At 37.8% G+C, this 22,138-nt stretch overlaps 1 protein-coding gene across 2 annotated transcripts in view; it reads left to right on the plus strand.

Moving 5' to 3' along the window:
* Positions 1-22,138, plus strand: part of LOC138704731 (hemicentin-1-like) — a 148,727-nt gene that overhangs the window by 36,105 nt on the left and 90,484 nt on the right. For both annotated transcript variants that reach the window (XM_069832910.1, XM_069832903.1), the window contains 2 exons: positions 4,848-4,987; positions 17,070-17,229. In XM_069832910.1, the coding sequence (XP_069689011.1) occupies positions 4,848-4,987; positions 17,070-17,229 (300 nt within the window). The remainder of the gene's footprint in view (positions 1-4,847; positions 4,988-17,069; positions 17,230-22,138) is intronic.

The raw sequence follows: 22,138 nt of genomic DNA on the forward strand, positions 1-22,138 counted from the left end.
GTAGGATATCCACTCTAATGCGTCGCCATTCCTCTTGCAACATGGCACTCAGTTGGACAATAGAAGTTGGCCGCATCTCCCGAGACCTCAATCGCCGGTCCAATTCGTCTCAAAGGTACGCAATGGGATTGAGATCAGGACTCCGTGCAGGCCAGTCCAACCGGTGAACATTATTTTCTTCATACCAGTGCATAAGAGCGGCGGAAACATGGGGCCAACTTCCATTGTCCAACTTAGTACCATGTTGCAAGAGGAATGGCGACGCATTCTAGTGGATATCCTACACAACCTAGTGGAGAGCATGCCTGACAGAGTGGCTGCTGTTACAGCAACAAGAGGTGGTACCACGAGGTTCTAAAGGGACAAAAACAGTGCCCAATTACTTTCTGGTAGATGGTGTATTTTTAGTTCATTATCTTGAGATCTCTCAATGTTGTCTATCTTTGAAGACGCACTATTTGCTCTCTTGTAGCGCAACTACTAATAGCTTCTTTACTGTCGGAATCGATTTTAAGTTTTTAGAACAATTTTTTCAATACTTTTTTAATTTTGCTAATATTTCATATGCCCGGCAAGTCACCATTCTTAAAGAAAGACAGAAATATGCTTTGTTTTCTAGGCATTACATTGGTGATAAAAGGAATCCGCACATGTGCACACTTCACTTAATTATAGTTGCTAATTTTCTTCTCTGCAGCCTGAAATCAGTTCTTCCTCGGAGCTGTGGTGGTCATAGTTGTGGTCGCTGTAGGTGTTCAGGAAGTAAGGGCTCGCAGGACTGTATACTGTATTTTATTTCATGGAGTGCAGTTTCGTAGAAAGGACTTTGCCGACATACCTTCTACTGCCCCCTACTAATTGGTTGTCATAAATAAATGTCTTCCTTACTGTGACGGAAATCTTGTCTTCTCCTGTCAGTAACCAATCACAATCCTCGTTCAGAAGAACTGACGGGCTCTAGTCAAATCCACGTGGAGGCAGAGTTGTCGCATCTTTTCCGAATCCCAAGAATCCCGTCAGTCTCACTCTCTCATTTCGAGGGTCACCAAGATTGTGGCAACTGTGCAATGTTGGGACGAGGGGACAGGATGGAATTGTCAGAGATGTTTGTGTAGGAAGTCATAAATCTGTAAGTGAGTGTTCAAAGGAGCCACCGAACTGCACTCCTTGAAATAAAATGGAGTATACGCCATGATGTTTTGATTGACTAGTTTAGTTTTAAACACAACCAAGCTTCTGATTGGCTGATTCACTATTTTAGTTACTATTAAAAACCTTTCTTTTCAAGGGTCCTTTCCAAGATTATTATCTAACAGTAAGATTATTAAGTAAATATTTCCTATATAAATTAAAATCATAAAGTGGGTGGGTAATAATTATCCCTGGCAGGGATATGTCATTTACATCCAGAAGCTGGGATAGTCTGACCCAGTGGAGGGAAAATCGCCTCATTTCCCCCTACAAATCGCACACTGCAGTGTCAGACACAGTACAGTTTCCATTATATTACATATTACAATCTATTTACGTTTTATGCTAGCCAATTAGGCAGTTCTCCAAAAATTCCACTAAACAAATTCCACTATGTGCAGTGGTTCGGCAGCACTTTCGTACAAAGTATCATAAGGAGGCACCTTCAGATGATGTTACACGATGATGATATAAACCTCAGTTACAGCAATCGGGATGTCTGTATTTTGGGAAGGCCTTAGATTCGAGGAAAGTGTGTAACGGTTACGAGAAGCGTACCGCACCTTCCGATCCCGAAAAATCGATTCTTAGAGATTCAAGGAAACTGGTATCCCACAAACAATAGTGCGGCGTGTTTTAAGAAGAAGACTGTACTATAAATAGGCCCCGGATTTTTATGTAATATGAACGTGCGAAATATGTACATAAAAATGTAGTAAATGTCGGGGAAATATGTAATTAAATATGTAGTATTAATAAAATATGTAATTTAAAATTACTATTTATTAATGCAGTAAATTCACAAAAATGTCGTCAGAATTTAACTGGTGAGTTGAAGTGGGAGGATGCAGCCTGGAAAATCGATTTGCCATTTGTATAGTTTGCAAATACAACTTGACTCTGCAATAATTTATGATTTTTCTTGCGCATTGAGATTTCTTAGAAAAGTATTTTTCTGTGGTACACATAGTGGTATTTTGATTTACCCCTCCCTAATAGTCTACTTTCAATTTGTAACATATTTAAATGGCCGGCGCACCTGACCATCCCAGATTCTGAGAAAGCATTAAGGCAAATGTATAGAGTTGAGGCACTCCGAACTACTATGTTTTACAGACAAAGAGTTGGAGTCAAAGTTTTATGTTTGTTTCTTTTATTTATAAAACAACTATTCTCTTAAGCTAGCTTAGAAATTGAAGTATTTTCTATAGTTGTAAATAAAACATAACGGCATCAGTTCCGGGCCCTCCCTCTTTACCAGCATCGTGTATTATAATGAGAACAAAAAGCGGCCCTCCAATCGGAGTAATGGGACAGGGACGTTAAGACATATGTCCAAGTATACAGTATATGAAAAAAAAATTCAATAATTTACTCTGAAAAATGAAACGGATTTAATAAGAAAAATTAAAAACTCAATAAATGCCTAGATATGTATAAAAATGTTACATTCTTTACATAATATGTAAAATATGTAATATTACTAAGAGTATGTAAAAATATGTAAAATGAAACTCAACTATAACCATATCAGAACCACAAATCGCCGACATTTATCATTTTCAGTAGTCTACAAGTGAAGGAATGCAATATGTAATTGCACAAGAATCCGGGCTCTAACTATAAAACCTAGCAACCGACCTCGTAAAAGACAGTCTCCTTGTGTTAACGTTAAGAATCTGTTGAATGACAGACAGCCTAACACTTATTAGATACACTGATATTCTTGGATGAGGCTACACTTCACTTTATACTCATAGTAACGTAGACACACACAATGTCCTTATTAGCGGATTACAACATCCACGTTAGAATGTTTTTACTTTAACGGATTTCCCAAAGTGAACATGATGTGTATGTTACCAGAAAAAGAGGTTTACAGCTGTTTTTCGCCGAGAAAACGGTTACTGGATCAGTATTTCTTTATATGTTAACCAAATGGCTTACATCTCAGCTACATACAGGGTGGCACACGAAATGTCATACCATTTATTTTACACGTAACACCTATTGATTTGTATTAAAGCTTTACAAAATTATACAGAATTAATAATTAGGATTTGGAATTTTATCTCTAATGTAGAACATGTTCCATATGACCTCCGTTTTGCCTCACAACCTTTTGCAAATGACCCCTTACATTCGTCATCACTTTTCGACACAAGTCTTCAGATAGTGCACGGCACAACTCCACTAGAAGGGCTCTGAGCTGCACCACATTTTCTGGCTTCCTTTGGTACACTTTCTCTTTTAGGAATCCCCATAAAAAGGAATCGCACGGATTAATGTCCGGGCTATGAGGCGGCCACATTTTGCCGCACCCATGTCGATGTGACATCACACGAAGATCAAACATCTCGTGCAGGTAATCCAGAACGGTGTTTGCAGTGTATGGACGGGCTCCATCCTGCATGAACCACTGTGTTTCCATAGGGAGGCCTTTTGCCATGAGATGGGGGATAAAACTGCTTTCCAACATAATTTTGTATCGAACTTGGTTGACAGTTTCATCGGAGAAAATTGGACCGATGATTCCGTGAATCGAAATTGCGGCCCATACAGAAACTTTTGCCCCAAACATTTCTTTTTCATGCAGCATGCGAGGAGGTTCCCTAGCCCATAGTCGAACGTTTTGTTTACTCACAACACAGAACAACTTTCACCTTATGTTCAACAGTCAATCGCCCGTTGTTCGCCATTTCACAAATTTAATTGATGTTTGTGCTCGTAGCTACGGTTACATCCGAACTGTGATGCTACCTATCGGATTTTCCATGAATTTTGGCATCCACTAGCGCAGTTAGAAACATCGAAACAACAATATTAACATTTTTATGTGATAAAATTAAATGGTATGACATTTCGTGTGCCACCCTGTAAGAACAGTGCTGGCTATATCATGCAGTTGAACGGGACCCCGCTCTATTTTCACATGGAGGTAAGAAATTTTTTTAACAACAGTCGCAGCCGTGGAAATCATGCTGATCAGAATCTTCTACCCTGGTCGTCTCGCTCTTCAAATTCACACTGTGCGATATTTCTGTGGATAATGTGAAGAATGACGTTAATGTCCCCCCCCCCCGCTACTCCAGACTATTGATGAACTGAAGCCATCCAAACATCACCAATTACGCGTGACAGCAATTCTTGTGCCGTATTGATATCTATAGGCAGGGTGACAGGATGGAAGCTTAGGCTACTGAATATTTGTAACACACTAGAAAGAAAGAAAAACAACTTTGTGAATGAAGTGACAAAAATAGTTTCTATCTCACAAATTCAAGTCACAGTGGATTTCATTAATCTCGACAATCATTTAGAAAAACCTTTTATTACAAGATATATATCTTTTTAGGCTTAATGTATCACTTCAAAGATTACAAGCCAAATGGTCTATTCTTCTGGCACATGAAAGCGAATAGTTGGATCTACCATAATAGTGTCCCATACTCAGCTTGTCTTTTCTATGGACACAGCGCCCCGTCAGCAAACACAAGCGATTCTAAAGTCGGTCCTCTTCAGAGCTAACACCCGCTTAGTGATGTTTTTGAATGACCATGGAATAAGCCCCTTATTTATGATGAACATAATCTGGGGTTTCGCTGTGGAGAATGACTTTGGTATGACCAACTTGAAGATGCTTTGTTTCGTTGCAGATAGTGATCTTCTGAAGGATGCCAAAGAGAAGCACATCATCGCCTATACGGACGAGAAATTGGTTATTCCCTGCATTCCCACTTCCTCCTACGCGAACGTAACACTTCTGAAGGGAGAGTACAGCTATCGATCAAGACAAGTAGGTTTGAAATACTTTCTACAAAGCATAATAAAACTCAACCTATTATTATACTTATAATTAGTAGTAGTAGTACTGGTAGTGTAGTAGTAGTAGTAGTATTGTGTAATAGCAGCAGTAGTAGTGTGGTAGTGTAGTAGTAGCAGTAGTAGTGGTAGTGTAGTAGTAGCAATAGTAGTAGTGGTAGTGTAGTAGTAGCAGTAGTAGGAGTGGTAGTGTAGTAGTAGCAATAATAATGGTAGTGTAGTAGTAGCAATAGTAGTGGTAGTGTAGTAGTAGCAATAATAGTAGTGGTAGTGTAGTAGTGGTAGTGTAATAGCAGCAGTAGTAGTAGTGGTAGTGTAGTAGTAGCAGTAGTAGTAGTGGTAGTGTAGTAGTAGCAGTAGCAGTAGTAGTGGTAGTGTAGTAGTAGCAATAGTAGTAGTGGTAGTGTAGTAGTAGCAGTAGTAGTAGTGGTAGTGTAGTAGTAGCAGTAGTAGTAGTGGTAGTGTAGTAGTAGCAATAGTAGTAGTGGTAGTGTAGTAGTAGCAGTAGTAGGAGTGGTAGTGTAGTAGTAGCAATAGTAATGGTAGTGTAGTAGTAGCAATAGTAATGGTAATGTAGTAGTAGCAATAGTAGTAGTGGTAGTGTAGTAGTAGCAGTAGTAGTGGTAGTGTAGTAGTAGCAGCAGTAGTAGTAGTGGTAGTGTAGTAGTAGCAGTAGTAAGAGTGGTAGTGTAGTAGTAGCATTAGTAGTGGTAGTGTAGTAGTAGCAATAGTAGTAGTGGTAGTGTAGTAGTAGCAATAGTAGTAGTGGTAGTGTAGTAGTAGCAGTAGTAGTGGTAGTGTAATAGCAGCAGTAGTAGTAGTGGTAGTGTAGTAGTAGCAGTAGTAGTGGTGGTAGTGTAGTAGTAGCAGTAGTAGTAGTGGTAGTGTAGTAGTAGCAGTAGTAGTAGTGGTGGTGTAGTAGTAGCAGTAGTAGGAGTGGTAGTGTAGTAGCAGTAATGGTAGTGTAATAGTAGCAGTAGTAGTAGTGGTAGTGTAGTAGTAGTAGTAGTAGTAGTAGTAGTAGTAGTGGTAGTGGAGTAGAAACAAATCTTACAGTATGCCCCCTGTGGAAGAAGATCCGTTGGTTTCTCGGCTAAGAGATGGACTGATGTGAGACCGTAACAGACCATCTGGTCTAATACGTGTTTGGATGATGATAATGATGATGATATATCGTCGTTGATTTTATGAAACCTACTATGTGACAGTACACAGCATATTTTTTTGAGGAGGAATAAAAATGTAATTAAATATCAATATGCCTACATAAGAATAAAGAGTGTGGGCTGGAAGTAACTAGGTATTATTAAATGGCTGTAGAATTTTGAATATCGATGGAATCATGATGAAAAAAGTGTGTACATGTAGATCAGTAAATAGGATTTAAACTTTCGCGCGTCGGTAGTACAGGCAGTGGCCGTGAGAGGAAGTACGCGCAACAGTAGCAAACAGCGTATTCCGAATCTCACCGGACTGGTGGACAACAATGACGTCACGCTGCAGCGAAATAGGAACAAAACTGCTGGAAGGATCGATGGCTGTCATGGCGACTGTGTAAGTTGTTATCTGTGCTACGCTAGCAAAATTTTGCGAAATTTCCATCCTGCCATCTCGTTCAAATTAAAGAGATCATAAACAACTTATTTCTTGAACCGGTAGTAATAACTGGTCCGTTGCATGTTCGCTCATGAGCTATTAACATATTGTTTTTACGTTGTGCTCATTACAAACAATACAGCAGAACTAAAACAGAACACACCGCCATGACACAACAGAGCACGATGTCATTCGTCTGCTAATTCTCGCCCTATACAAGAACAGTAGCGGCTGGTGGTCAAAATAATGAGTGTGCTACAATCTCTATATCGGCCTACTGTAAAGGCCTACACTTATGTGTTTATCTTAATTTGGAGTCTCGTCTAGTGATGAAATATGAAGTCCATACGACGTTCTTTCGTACTGCAGAACTTGTCATTTGGTGTTAAACCCCTCCATCTTGGACATCATACACTTTTCTATTGACAGTAGTGCAAGAGCAGTGAGACGATCCTGGGACATAGTGTTCCTTAAAAACGTTTTTATGTGTTTCAAGGAAGAAAAACATATTTCTGGCTCAGCAGTGGTCATTGGTGTTGTAACCAAAATATTTAACAACTTCGATACTTCACAGAATGGATCCTGTAAATTGTTGGATACTATGTATTATGACAATTGAACAGCCATCTATATTTCGGAAGTCAGGTCTTCCGTATAGAAATCCAACTTGTATCTGGAACACTCTTTTGTTCAGTATAGTATAGCTGTTGACAGCAACTTTAACTGGTAGATGGCAGCAGCAGTCGGGCACTTGAATTACCGAATATATTGTAAATAGTTCCGAGTTCCACCACAAACAAGCATTCTTTCGTTACGCTTTACTTTTGCAATCTCCAAGCTGTGTTGTGCTGAAGCTGACTACAGCACTTTCCCGCGTAAAAATAGCCAATCAGGGCAGTGATTTCAGCTTCGCACATGCGCATAACTGTCTACATTTTTCATGTGGAGCTTTGAGTAGCACAACGAACCCCCTAAGGCACCGAAGAAGGCACGAAGACTAAACACCTTATAACGCGTCATGAACATAACCACGGGAAATTGTCAAATGACAGATCAAATACTATTATGGTATTACAAATACATTATTTGAGCAAAAATTATCATTGTGCTGTAGCACTGTAGCACATAAGGACGGGCCGCCCCTGTACAAGAACCAATCAGATTCACTGATGGCGGCTGATGGAGTCTGCCACCACCTCTGCAAACTGATGGCACCGGTGCGACACCAGTGGAGCATCAGTGAAGCCATCGGTGAAATTCGGTACACCGTGATGCCATCAGATTGCTCAGCGCTGAGATTCGGAATACGCTCACTGGTCGATCGCTTGTCTGGTCGCGAGCGCAGATTGCTGCACGCTATGAAGTGTGGAATTTCGTTGTTCTTGTACAGGGATGGTGGCGTACGGTGAAGAGAAGAAATGCCACAATACGTCCAGAAACAATGAAGAATTGTCATAGGAAATTAATGACCACAGGTTCTGTTAAGGATGCTGGAAGAACTGGCCATCCAACCACGTCTCGGTCTGAGGAGAATGTGGCGATTGTGCGGGAAATGTTCAATCGTAGCCCTGCTAAATCAACACGTCAGGTATTTCGCGAAAGCTGTCTCACAAGGTACGCGCTGTTGTAAAAAGTAATTAAATTACCTCCTATGGAAACCCCATTACGTGCAGTAGCTGACACCAGAAAACTACGATCGCAGAATGGAGTATGGGGAGTTGATGCTGGATTGACACGAAGATTGGCCTCAACTGTTTCAAAACATTCTCTGGAGTGACGAGGCCGTATTTCTTGTGGGAGGTTTCGTCAATCGACACAATTGCCTTTATTGAGCGGCACAAGATCCCAGTATGACGGTGGAGAAGGTGCAGTCTCGTCCAAAAGTGGCCTTGTGGTGTGAAATGGCGGCCACAAAATACGTCATCGGGCCACATCTCCTGCATGACACCATGACGCACAGCGCTATCATGAGAAGCTTGAAGATTACTGTACGTTTGGTCCACGGTATCTGGATGGAGAAAACATCAATGACATTATCCTCATGCAGGACGGTGCAAATGTCGTGGGACGTGGTTGGATGAGAAGTTTCTGGGACGTTGGCTGGGGAAACGCGGACCTCACGAATGGCCTGCAAGAAGTCCTGACCTGACACCCTGTGACCTTTTTTATGGGGCTGGGCAGAAGATGAGATGTATCGAACGAAACCTCACATACTGGAAGAACTGAAAGCATGAATTCGTGGAGTTATCACAATGTTCCACTCAACTTCCTCCAGAAGACTGTGGATTACATTCCCCGTTGCTTGAGGAAATTGGTCGACGCCACAAGTGCCTACGTTGAATTTAAGTATGCATCCGTATTCCTCTTTAATAATATACATGTAAAATTAATTTCAATAAATTAGTGTTGTAAATTTAGATTTTATACGCCTTTCTTAATATCTACCGGTAGTTTTTTCCCGCCCATCTTGTAGATCAATGAGTCAAACTCGGTCACTGGTGCTAGTTGCTATAGGTTTGCAGCGAGCTCGGGCCCAGGGCATCTCGTGGCCCGAGCTGCTAGCACAGTGGTTTGGCAGACGGAGGTGTAAGAACGTAAGTCCAAGGAAAGGCTGCATCTAAATTCATAGACGTGATCGCACTGAATCCCCTACTTTGCGTAGATTATATTTTAATATACGTGTAATGGGAGAATCTGTTCTTATGTAGGGTTGTAGTAGTGGAGTCTGTACTTCCATATCTTACAATGTTAAATTCCTCAATTTTGAGTACACTTTTCTCAGAAGTTATAAAAGATATAAATGTGACACACCTTTACGTATACAACCGATTAAATAAATTTGAAATTCTACTGAGCGGGTAGCAAAAAAAAAAAATCATTAATAACATTTTTTGCATTAAGAATGACTGCACATATTTTTTTATTTTTCCTGAAGATAGAAATAAACTTAATTTTTTTTAACCTACTGTGTAAAATGTGATCACATTGATATGTATATTAATTTCAACTTTCTGGATACAATACTTTCTAAGAAAAGTGTACCAATGTCACAAAAAATAAGAAAGTGCAGAAAAATAGTGTCAAAGTTTCCACATCTTGCAATGTTAAATTCCTCAATTTTGAGTACACTTTTCTCAGAAGTTATAAGAAATACAAATGTAGAAAAAATAGTGCATATGTAACATACCTTTACGTATGCAACCGGTTAAATAAATTTAAAATTCCACTAAGTGGTTGGCAAAAAAAAAATCATTGATAACTTTTTTTGCATTAAGAATGACTGAACATTATTTTTTATTTTTCCTGAAGATAGAAATAAACTTAATTTTTTATCCTACTGTGTAAAATGCCATCACATTGATATGTATATTAATTTCAACTTTCTGGATACAATACTTTCTGAGAAAAGTGTACCAATGTCACAAAAAATAAGAAAGTGCAGAAAAAGTGTCCAAGTTTCCACATCTTCAATTTTGGGTGCACTTTTCTCAGTAGTGATAAAAGATACAAATGTACAAAAATAGGACATATGTAACATACTTTTATGTATACGACAGGCTAAATAAATTAAAAATTCCACTGAGCGGTTGGCAAGAAAACATTTTTCATTTATAACATGTTTTGCATTAAGAATTACTACAATATTTTTGCTGAAGATTGGGCTAAAAGCTGACACTAGAAGAAATAAAATCATATTATCATTTTACACATATTAAGCACTGAAAAGCGATAAAAACCAAAATTTCATTTTTTTTGTCAAAATTCGGCGTATAGACTCCCCTTAATATGCAAACAGTACTTCTTGATAAGGGAGTAGAATGTAAAACGACATTACGAATAAAAACACTAGGCGGACTATAAAGGATATTTTGTTGGAGAAGAAGTAGTTGTTCTAGTAAAATGTCTAAAAGGTGATGAATGTGATTTAGTTCGCTGACACTGTGAGATATTACAATCATTTGGCTACCAAATTAAATTCCATTTACCGTAGTTGCACAGTTTTAAAGCTCATGGAATTTGCTGATAGTACATATACGCCATTTATTGCTTCAAAATTCTAAGAGGAAACTAAAGATCCGTTTCACAGAATCATAGTTAATATACAGGATGTTTAAAAAATATGGGGCATAATTTCAGGTATGTATTTCCCATATGTAGATAATCAAAATAGTTCATTACAACATGTGTCCGGAAATGCTTCATTTCCGAGTTATGGCCTTCACAACATTGAAATTCACCGGAACGTTTTTCTTTCCGCAGGTCGTTGCCGTCAAAGGAGACATTAAGAGGGCACTCTGACAGTTCATTCTGAGGCGAAGGTTACATTCAGTGTTGTGTAGGCGTTAGACTGTGCGACATGTATCAAGAGCTGGCAGAGATACACTTCATGTACGGTAAGGCGAACGGCAATGCTGCGCTGGCTCGTCGTTTGTACCAGGAGAGGTACCCACAGCGACAATGTCCAGATCGGAAGACATTTGTACGTCTCCATTACCATCTATGCGAGTATGGAATATCGATGGATAGGTAGAGGTGGCCCAATTGCTTGGCCTCCACGCTCACCTGATCTGAACCCTCTCGATTTCTACTTGTGGGGCCATTTAAAATCATTGGTTTATTCGTCTCCGGTGCCTGATTTGGAATCCCTTCGGAATCGAATTGTGGCATGTCCTGAGGACATACGCAATACTCCTGGAGTTTGGGATCGTGTTCGCAGGTCAATGAAACATCGATGTGAGGTCTGTATTCAAGCAGGAGGTGGACATTTTGAACATCTTCTGTAATGACAACGACCTCCGGAAAGAAAAACGTTCCGGTGAATTTCAATGTTGTGAAGGCCGTAACTCGGAAATGAAGCATTTCCGGACACATGTTGTAATGAACTATTTTGATTGTCTACATGTGGGAAATACATACCTGAAATTATACCCCGTATTTTTGAAACACCCTGTATATATATAAAAACGTCGTACCACTAATGGACAATATTAATGACTGGAACCTGCATTTCGATGACGCAAGGAAATATAAAACTGATCATTAAATTATTTATACTAGAGTCTGAAGGCAATGGCCACAAATTTAAAGAGAGTGATATAATAAACATTAATATTCCGTAAGGTACACATTTTTTTATTGTAATTACTAATGTATTCTAATAATGTTTATTATACATTTCCCGCTATGTACCGTACGTATTTTCCGGATCATAAGACGCACTTTTTTCTTTGAAAATAGTTCTGAAAAGCATGGTGTATTTTACGCGTCCATACTAACTTTATGAATGGGTGAAAGCTTCATTGGATTCTGTGAAAACTGAGATACTAACCTGTCGGTTAGCGCACTGTTCTTAAAATGTTTTTTTTTATATAGTGTGACTTTTAATTGAAACAACAATGTGGTTTTTACTTCCAAACTTTAATAACACATCTGTCAACAATGGGTATTCCACTTAACACAGCAACACAGTATTCGTTATTCACTCCACAGACAATGACAATTCTCGTGGATTTTTGAGAAGAAAAACAATGTACTCCTAATCTCAACTAATGTTCACAAAGCATTATGTACAACAAAACTGCCAGTTCTCAGTTCGTTCGCCTTGGCTAGATCTTCTGGCTCACTCACTCAAGTCCACGGTGCACTTAGAATCCAAGACTTTCAGATAAAGTTCACTGCACGCCGAACCCAAGACTCCCGGACGCGTTTCTTCCGCCTGGATGCTGCCACAGTTACTCAAGTTCACTCACGTAGAACGAAAGACTCCCGGTCGCGTTGCTTCCGCCTGGACGCTGCCACAGTTACTCAAGTTCACTCGCGTCGAACCAAACACTCCCGGACGCGTTGCTTCCGCCTGGACGCTGCCACAGTTACTCAAGTTCACTCGCGTCGAACCCCGGTCTCGAAGGCTGGCTTCCTTGCCCGTTCGCTGCTGCTTCACAAAACTGACTTCAGACTCGAAGGCTGCTCGCTTTTATGTGTTGAGTCACACATTCTCGTACCTTCAATCTTCGAGAACAATCTGTTTCTATAACAATCGTTTTCGGGACGTTTCTCCACTTCCGCGCAGTCGATTTTCCTTTCCTCTCTCTCCGCCACGGCCCAAGCGCTTGCCGAAGCCCACGTCTCCTTTCCCCGCGCCGCGCCCCAGTGCCCACTGAAGCTCGCCCTCCTCTCTCCGCCGCCTTCCTTCCCGCGCGCCCTCCCTTCTGCCGGACGCGCGATCGACTTCCCACGCGGCCAGGTCTTTCAACATGGCGCCACAATATTTTTTTCGCAGAACATGGAAGTGTAGTGTTGATGCTGCGACAGCATGTTATGAACTAGCGCCCATGATTCTCGCATGAAATTGAACTTATTCAGACGGACAATTTACTAAGGACTGGATTTGAACAACAGCAAAGAATGTATGTCCCAATGAATCTTCGAAGTTCGAGACCATAAGCTTGTCGCTAAATACTGTAGCTAATCGTACACAAGAAATTTCCTGGTCTTTCATTCGCAAACGGCAATGTGATCGGTCACAGAACACTGAATGTAGGTACGATTGAATTCTCGTCCGCTTTACGTCATCTGCTCTGAGTCTGATACCGTCCTCTGTGTACATTTATAGTGGCACTGAGTTTGACATGACTGCTGTAGATAAATCTGTAGAAAACGTTGGTGAATATGATAATAGCATCGAGGATCAGTTCATTCATTCATTTATTTTATTCCATAAATCTTACATGAGCAATGAAGCTTTAAGACGTGGAACAAGTCAAAATTTTACAATATTACAATTACAATTTTTACAAATTTTTATAGTTTTACAATTTAGTAATTTTCTACAATTTTTACAATTTTGTGCAATTGTTTACATTTTGGCGAGATGTAGTGAGATGAGGTGAGGTCCGAGGATTCGCCAAAATATTACCCGGCATTTGCCTTTTGGTTGGGGGATACCTCGGAAAACCCCAACCAGGTAATCAAATCAAAGGGGGGTAATCAAATCAAAGGGGTTGATGCCAAGGACTCGCCATAGACTCGCCATAGACCATCCGGCTTCAGTCCCACGGCTGTGGAAAACCTCGGAAGAAACCGAAGACCAAAGGGGGAATCCAATCCAAGCCCGAACGCAGCTCCGGATCAGCAGCCCAGCGAGTCTGCCGACTGAGCTACATCGATGGCTCTACTAAAAGTATACAATACATAGCCAATCAGATTATTAAATTTACAAACGCAAACGATCATTCATCAGTTGAGCTATATGTATAATACAAAACAAGTAAGTTAATTAAATTTAAGGCATAAACAATTCAACCAGTTGTGATATACAGAAATTGATAATACATATCATGCAAACTACTTCAAAATACAAACACAAACAATTTATCGATAGAGCTATATAGATTACTATTCAATTTAAAGCATATACAATTCATCGGCCAAAACTATAGAAATATATAAAATACAAAGTAGCATACTTTCATTAAGCTATACAAATATGTGCAATTAATATCAAGTAGATTAATTCAATTTATAATCATAAACAATTCATCAGTTGAGCTATACAGACTACTATACAATTTACAGCATATACAATTCATCAATTGAGCTATACAGACTACCATTCAATGCTAAACAAAAATATACAATGAATAGTAAACAGATTAAGTCAATATAAAAACATATTTTAGTTGAGCTATATAAAATTGTACATGTAATTTAAGTACAATAATTCAGTTCACAAGCATAAACAATTCATCAATTGTGTAGAAGGTATGAGTATGTAGAAATTTGGTTAATTCTTTTCTGAACCTTTTCTCGTTGTTCTTCAAATCTTTAAAATAATTAGGCAGTGCATTGAAGACTGTTATACATGAATAGCGAACTCCTTTTTTAAAACAGCTTAGACTAACAGAGGGTAGATGAAGATCTGATTTATGTCTTGTATTAAAATGATGAATGTCTTCATTAGTACTGAATTTATCTTGGTTCTTAATATACAGCATCATTAGGGAAAGAATGTATTCACAAGGTAAAGTCAAGATTTCTAAGTTTCGGAAAATATTTTTACATGATGTCCTTTTATGCACACCGGCCATTATTCTTATAGCTTTCTTTTGTAAAACAAAAACGTGTTTAGCTTCAGACGAGTTACCCCAGAATATTAATCCATATTTCATTACAGAGTGAAAATATGCAAAGTATGGCATTTTAAGTAAGTTTATATCACCAATAGTATATAAGGATCTTAATGCATAACAGACAGAGCTCAATTTACGAGTAATACATTCTATATGCGTTTTCCAGTTCAAGTGGTTATCCAATTCTAAACCAAGAAACTTTGTGCTTATAGATTCTTTGAGATGAGTTCCATTTAATCGAATACTGTAGGAAACCTGAGCACTATTGTGTGTACTAAATTTGACTGCACTGGTTTTATCAACATTAAGTGCTAGTTTATTTGCATGGAACCATTCATTCATTAGATTTAGCACTGTATTAGAAGTGTTTATAAAATAATCATATTGTTTGCTTGAAATAATTACACTTGTATCATCTGCAAATAAAATTACATGAGATAAATTGTTTATGGTCAAGGCTAAATCATTAATATAAACTAGAAACAACAATGGACCTAAAATTGACCCCTGCGGAACACCATGTTTAATATTTAATAAATTCTGAATAAGTAACTTTATGACTATTTGGTACATTTATTTCTACTTTTTGTTTTCTATTTGATAAGTACGATGTAAACCAACCCAACGTCTCATCTTTAATACCATAAAACTTCAATTTTTTACTAATATACTATGGTCTACACAATGAAATGTTTTAGCCAAGTCACAAAAAATCCCACCTACATGTAGTTTCGAATTTAATGAATTTAGTATTTCATCCACCAAACTAAAAGCAGCATTCTCTGTCGATTTTTGTGTTCTAAATCCAAACTGTTCTAAAACTAATATATTGTTGGACTCCAGGTAATGATATAATCTATTATACATAACTTTCTCAAACGTTTTTGAGAATGTTGTTAATAATGATATGGGTCTATAATTAGCAATGGTACATTTATCTCCCTTTTTGTATATTGGTTTTACTATTGAATATTTGAGTCTTTCTGGAAAAATACCACATTGCATTGGCAAATTGCATAGATTGCTTAACGGAGGGGATAATATTTCAGAACAAGCTTTCAGAACTTTACTTGGAATTTCATCATATCCAGAGGAATATTTTGTTTTTAGTTGTTTTATCACATGCATGATTTCTGCTGCGGTAGTGGGAATAAATTTGAGACCTAAAAACTCAGTGTTAAATGCATCAGTTAGGTAACCAAGTGCAGCATCTTCTGCACAATCTTGAATGTTTAAGTTCTGAATAATATTTATATAGAAGTCGTTAAAATGATTTGCAATTGATTTTGGGTTATCTATTTTACTATAATTGATTTTAATGCTAGTAATATTTTCATTCTTTGAATATCGATTAGTTTCATTTTTAATAATATCCCAAATAGTTTTAATCTTATTATCTGAATTTTGTATTTTTTCATTCAGATACATTTTCTTTGCATCTTTTATAACTTTTGTCAAAGTTTTACAGTAATTCTTGTAGTAATTAAGAACATGAGGATCATCACTATTCCTACTCATTAAATATAGATTCCTTTTTGTAGCACATGATATTTTAATTCCCTGAGTTATCCACATGTTTTTACTTTTACGTTTTTTCACCACCTTGACTGGACAACATTCATTGAAATAATTCGTAAATGCAGTTAAATGTAGTGTAGGCCTGTTGATATTTAGTTACTTTTTTTCTGAAAAATTATGCTCTGTACTGTGACAAAGGAGGTTTCATAGAATCAACGACGATATATTTCGTAGCGCAGTGTCCCTAAACTAATATTCGTTTTGTAGATTATATTAATTCATCGTAGTATCAGTCTTTATCACTATAATGCATTATGAACAGTCTGCGTGATCTAGTTTTGAATCATGAACAGAGTATCAACTGCAGCACAAACAAGACACAAGTGTTCCCTGATAGTAGGCCTCCTGTGACACGCACAAAACATGACGTCATGTCAGTACAGTCTATGAACAACTCACCTTATCTCCGTACGCCCTGGTACAGAATACGGTCTCTACTCGAATAAAGCATTTCAAAGTTATGTCTACAAATCAAGTAAATTCACGGATGAGAAACGATCGTGTGAATTTTGTCTAGGACGCTCTCATTCAGGAAGATGACAAGGAATCCACAGCTATACTTTATCGCCTCTTGAAAATCCATTGAAATCCAACGGAGGCGTGAGATCCATTCGTGGTTACCCTCTCTCCATTGTAGAAGACAAGTACTGCTATCGTATACCCACGCTACGCTTTTCCCAATTTCCTGATCAGCTTATCTTTATGTCATCTTATTGGGAAAATTTTCATGGTATTTTCATTTCTCTGCTACAGTTGTATGTGGGGAGACAACCGTTCCGGAACCAGACTCTCACTTATGACATCACTGTGGGATTCACACTTGCGCCCGTCTCTGATATCGACTCCGGGACCTACAGATGCAGAGCCGAGACATGGCGAAAGATCGAGTATCAGGCTTTTACAGTGGACATTAGTAAGTGGACGAACATTATTATTGTTATTATTATGAATATTATTATTATTGTTATTATTATGAATATAATAATAATAATAATAATAATAATAATAATAATAATAATAATTATTATTATTATTATTATTATTATTATTATTATTATGCATTTCTAATATTTTCTTAAATTATTTTCCAGTATGTTAAAACATTTCTTCTTCCTTGTGGTGTTACTAAAAACTGTAATATTATTCTTTCTGACTGATTTGTCAAAACATGGACAGTCTAAAGCTGTATAGCTTTACATGGCTGTAATAATAGGTTATTTAAATAAATCAAACAATTCTTTAACACTATAAAATATCAAATGCGTTGATTTCAGAGCATCTAATTCTTACGAAAATAATGAGAAAACTATTCCCTTTTTTATTTTATTATCATCATATGTAAAATATTCGCATCTCATGAGAAGAACATCACATATGCAACTTTAAATGTATAAGATAAACTCCAAGAGGGAAAGGAACCGAGCGTTCTCAGCAGAACGCAAATCGTGTACAGTTCTGGCCTATAGGCTAATAAGTCTTAATTTGTGATCTATATCTGTGGGAAGAACTAAACAAAGCCTATGAAACAAACCTTCGCACATTTAAAAATCTGGCAACCAGACTAATTATACGTGCTAAACTGCAGCATGTGTCGTACGAGGTGTGAGACGTGCATTAGACAAGGTATCAGACATTTCCAGCAGTACTTAGAATTATTTTAAGTGCAGATTTTAGTCAACTTAGACCATTCTGGTAACGAAGGCCGTTCGATGACTTGAATCCTATAGATCAGCGGTGACCAAAGCGGGTGTCGTGATTACATCGTGTAATCACAGACATTCAAACGGGTACGAGGAGTTTCCTGTACATTGATATGTGTTTCATTCACGTACTGAAGGCAAGCAGTGGCGGTATCATGTCGCTCTACAAACTCTGTCTCTACAAGCAGTAAGAGGTGGTTTTGTAAAGGAGAGAAGGAGAACTTTTTTGTTGTTCTGTCGGACAAAATGTAACATGTTTAGCCTACTTTGCTCAACGGTTCAATTAGGAGTATATAGAAACATTAATTGTCACGTTGAATAATGTATTATTATTACTATTATTATTATTATTATTATTATTATTATTATTATTAATGACCACTAAGTATGTGTTTCTATAATTCTTCTGTACATGCATGAATATTGATATTTTTAGATATTTTCCCTAGAAGGGTAAAATTATTAGGTTTTACGTCAGTTTTAATGTTCTTAATCTTTAAATGAGGGTAACTATTAGTAGTTATTCATTTAATAACAATATTGTAGAAGAATTGATTCAATATTATGTGCTAATGAACTGTTAAACGCCAGGAATTGACATGTCTTAAATCATAGCCAGGGAGAGAAAAATGAGATACGAGTAAATAAATGTAAGGAAGTCAGTTACCTAATGGAGTTTGAAACATCTCGTGCTCTAAAGTCTTTTAATAGAACAGAATGTCTCAAAAGAGTAATGATTAAAATAGCTTAAATAACTTGTCCATAAGAAGTTTTTAATTTTGAAAAACTACAAATTTCTGGACCAAGTATCGAGAGAAGAATTTAGAAAATTCATGATTATATTCAAGAGGAAGGTATAAAAAAGCAAGAAAAATCGTATATTATTCACTGGCTCTTGATGACAACAGTGACATTACTGATACAACAAAGCTTAAGATTTTTATCCGCGGAATTGATCAAGATGTTAATACAGGAACCACCACTGGTTGTAGTTTTCATGCCAACTACCTTTCCTCCGTCTCCTTACTTCATAGGCTGTGTCGTATGTAATCACTGCAGCTCGAGTTTTGGTCACCGCTGCTATAGATTCAAAATCTAAGTATTTTGACAGTAACTGGTGGCAAATAGAGGGAATTTTCATCCTAACAGTGACTTTAAACAAGCCTTTTGCTTTAAATTTAGTGGCTTTTTGAATTCAAACTATATAAATCATTAGAATGCATTCTTAGCAAGCAGTATGTCGGCATAACTTAGTTCTGAACAAAATGGTCTTTAGGAGGTTTTGAATCTAGAGGATTCACTTATTTTCTAACAGAGAGCTGGTATTCTCTTACGCTTATTTCCACTGTAGTTTGCAGTAAGTTTATCTACACTTATCAACACTGTTCCTTCTAATTATTTATACAATAACTTTACCAACATAATTGCTTACTTTCATAGACAAGATACGAATTAATATTTTAATCTGGTTTCCATTATTCATGTACGTCAAGTGAAATATCATAGGCAGGTACCAGTGGCGTAGCATGAAATTTTGAGCAGGGGAAGCTAACTCAAGTTGTCTTTCATGCAATATGAGAAAACGTATTACAAAAATATAGTCTTGAAATAAATAGTAGTCAATGTCAAGTCAGCGTCGAAGATTGGTTGGAACATCGTAAGTAACACCAATAAGGCATGACCTCAAATGATACGTAGTAAAATATGATTTCACGGTTTACACATATCTCTAACAAATAGACACGTGTAAGTATAACATTAGCTCACTCCCTGTCATAGAGAAATCACAATATTAGTATCATTACGTAAGTATGCGTCTGTCTTTTGGTTGTGTCCTTCATTGACAGCAAGGGAGTCGGTCATTTGTTTTTTAAATCACACTTTAGTTCGTAAGTTAGTCTTGATAATAAAATTGTCCTAAAAAAATTCAAGTAAATCAGTGTCAGGAACTGTTATTTCGCTCATTATTTATTATATCAGCCACAATGCACACTAACACTTCAACTGAACACAACTGACGAAAAGGGATAACTCGGAAACTACTTATTTTAAATGTTAAAACTAGCTTCTTGCGAGCCTTGCGACTAGGGTAGTTTAGTTAGAAAGGGATGGAAAATCTGCGGGGTGGATTACACAGAAGAAACCAGTATGCTTGGAAGCTGGTGTATGCAGGCTTCTTGTTTACTGCTGCATCAGAAATCATCCTGAGCTGCCGCATCACAATATTTAACGCGTAAATATAAATTCTATTAAAATTAATAAATAATTTTCTCCATAAACTGCAGGTTTATTATAAAATTATTATTAACTGGGGAAGCTAAGCTTTTTAGCTTACATTGACGCTACGCCATTGGTAGGTACATTATTTGGTATTGTAACTCAGATACATTGGGAGATTGGTTATTGGCTAACATGTGATAACATATCTTATCGTGAGACAAAAATTAAACAGTGATGTTTTCTGTAATCTGGAAACTTTATCAGTTTTGCAGTAGGCCTAATATTATTAGCTCTGTGATAGAATTTGAGTTCACTGACACGACTTTTAGTCTTTGCGATATAACAAGGGCGGTGTCTGAAGAAATAAGAAAAGAAATGAAGATTGACAGATGATAGACAACATTAAGATATGTGGATCATATGCGGAGACTAAGAGTAAATAAGAAAACAGAAAAGATTGGAGAATGCTGGGTTCGCAGTGAAAGACCTGCCATTTGACAGAACACTGTGTATGTATATGAAGATGAAATAATATCAAATACGTCGAAACATCAGTAGTGATGACTGGTGACGTTAAAATATTGTTGTCTTTAGAAAATTGGCTGCCGAACAATATTGAAGAGTCTTTTAACGGGAAACGCTCTTGAGCTAAATTACCTTCTTAGTGCAAGGTTTTTTTTTTTATTTACGCCATGTTATAGATTAGTTCAGTGGTAGGCATTATATGGCTTTGGCCGTTCTACAGCGGTCACAGGAAATTCACCTGAAGTGTGTGTCTGTGAACTGTAGACCTAGGAGACGAAACAAGTCCTTTGCGCAGGTGGTGAGTGGATATGGCTGGACAAGACCATTCCTACGAGAAAGGCACACCCGGTGCAGCGCTGAGGTAGCGCTGAAAAAACGACAACATTGAACGTCTTGCTGACGGGAAGCGCTGAAATTGTGGCCGCCATTTTTTCGTAGCAAAATTTTTTTCGCTGCAAGTCTGCTGCAAGTCAGCGAAAGTGGAAGGGGTAGGCAACAACCAATAGGGATATCTTATGCGAAGTTTTACTATTAGATGGCAGGAGCGGTCGCAGGAAATTCACCTGAAGTCTGTGTCTGTAAACTGTAGACCTAGGAGACGAAACAAGTCCTTTGCGCAGGTGGTGAGTGGATATGGCTGGACAATGACCGTTCCTACGAGAAAGGCACACACAGCGATGAGGTAGCGCTAAAAAACGACAGCATTGAACGTCTTGCTGATGGGAAGCGTTGACATTGTGGCCGCCATTTTTCGTAGCAAAATTATTTTCGCTGCAAGTCTGCTGCAAGTCAGCGAAAGTGGAGGGGGTAGGCAACAACTAATAGGGATACCTTATGCGAAGTTTTACCGTTAGATGGTAGGAGCGTTCCATGCGGCACAGAATGTTGTAGGGCTGTATTATGTCGTATGCCACAGTTGTTTATGTTCTCTCGCTTGTTGTTTTTTGTGCATGTCAAAATTATATTTATAATTATTTTGTATAACCTAGTATACTTTAATATCATTCAGTATTTTATTACCTCATAATTTAATTTAATTTACAATAAATAATAGCGTAAACTTGTATAATACTGAGAGATTCCCCTTAAGAGATGGATGGGGAAATCTGCAGTACGCAGAATATAGATACGAGTAAATTGAATGTTCATGAACCTAAACGATGAGGGTGGAGTCGTGATTGAAGCCCCACGTTGGACGCCATTTGAGGGTGGGGGCGTCTCGGTGTTGCGTGAGATTCACTCAGGGTAGCCGAGGTACGGTTGTGGTGTAGGATGATGTCGGGAATAGTACCAAGCTGGCTACTTATATAAAAGGCAGTGTAAACTCCAAAACTATACGTTTATTGTCGTATTCACTTGGTAAACCCTAGAGTATGT

The sequence above is a fragment of the Periplaneta americana genome, chromosome 1, assembly GCF_040183065.1.
Source record: "Periplaneta americana isolate PAMFEO1 chromosome 1, P.americana_PAMFEO1_priV1, whole genome shotgun sequence".
Classification (NCBI taxonomy): domain Eukaryota; kingdom Metazoa; phylum Arthropoda; class Insecta; order Blattodea; family Blattidae; genus Periplaneta; species Periplaneta americana.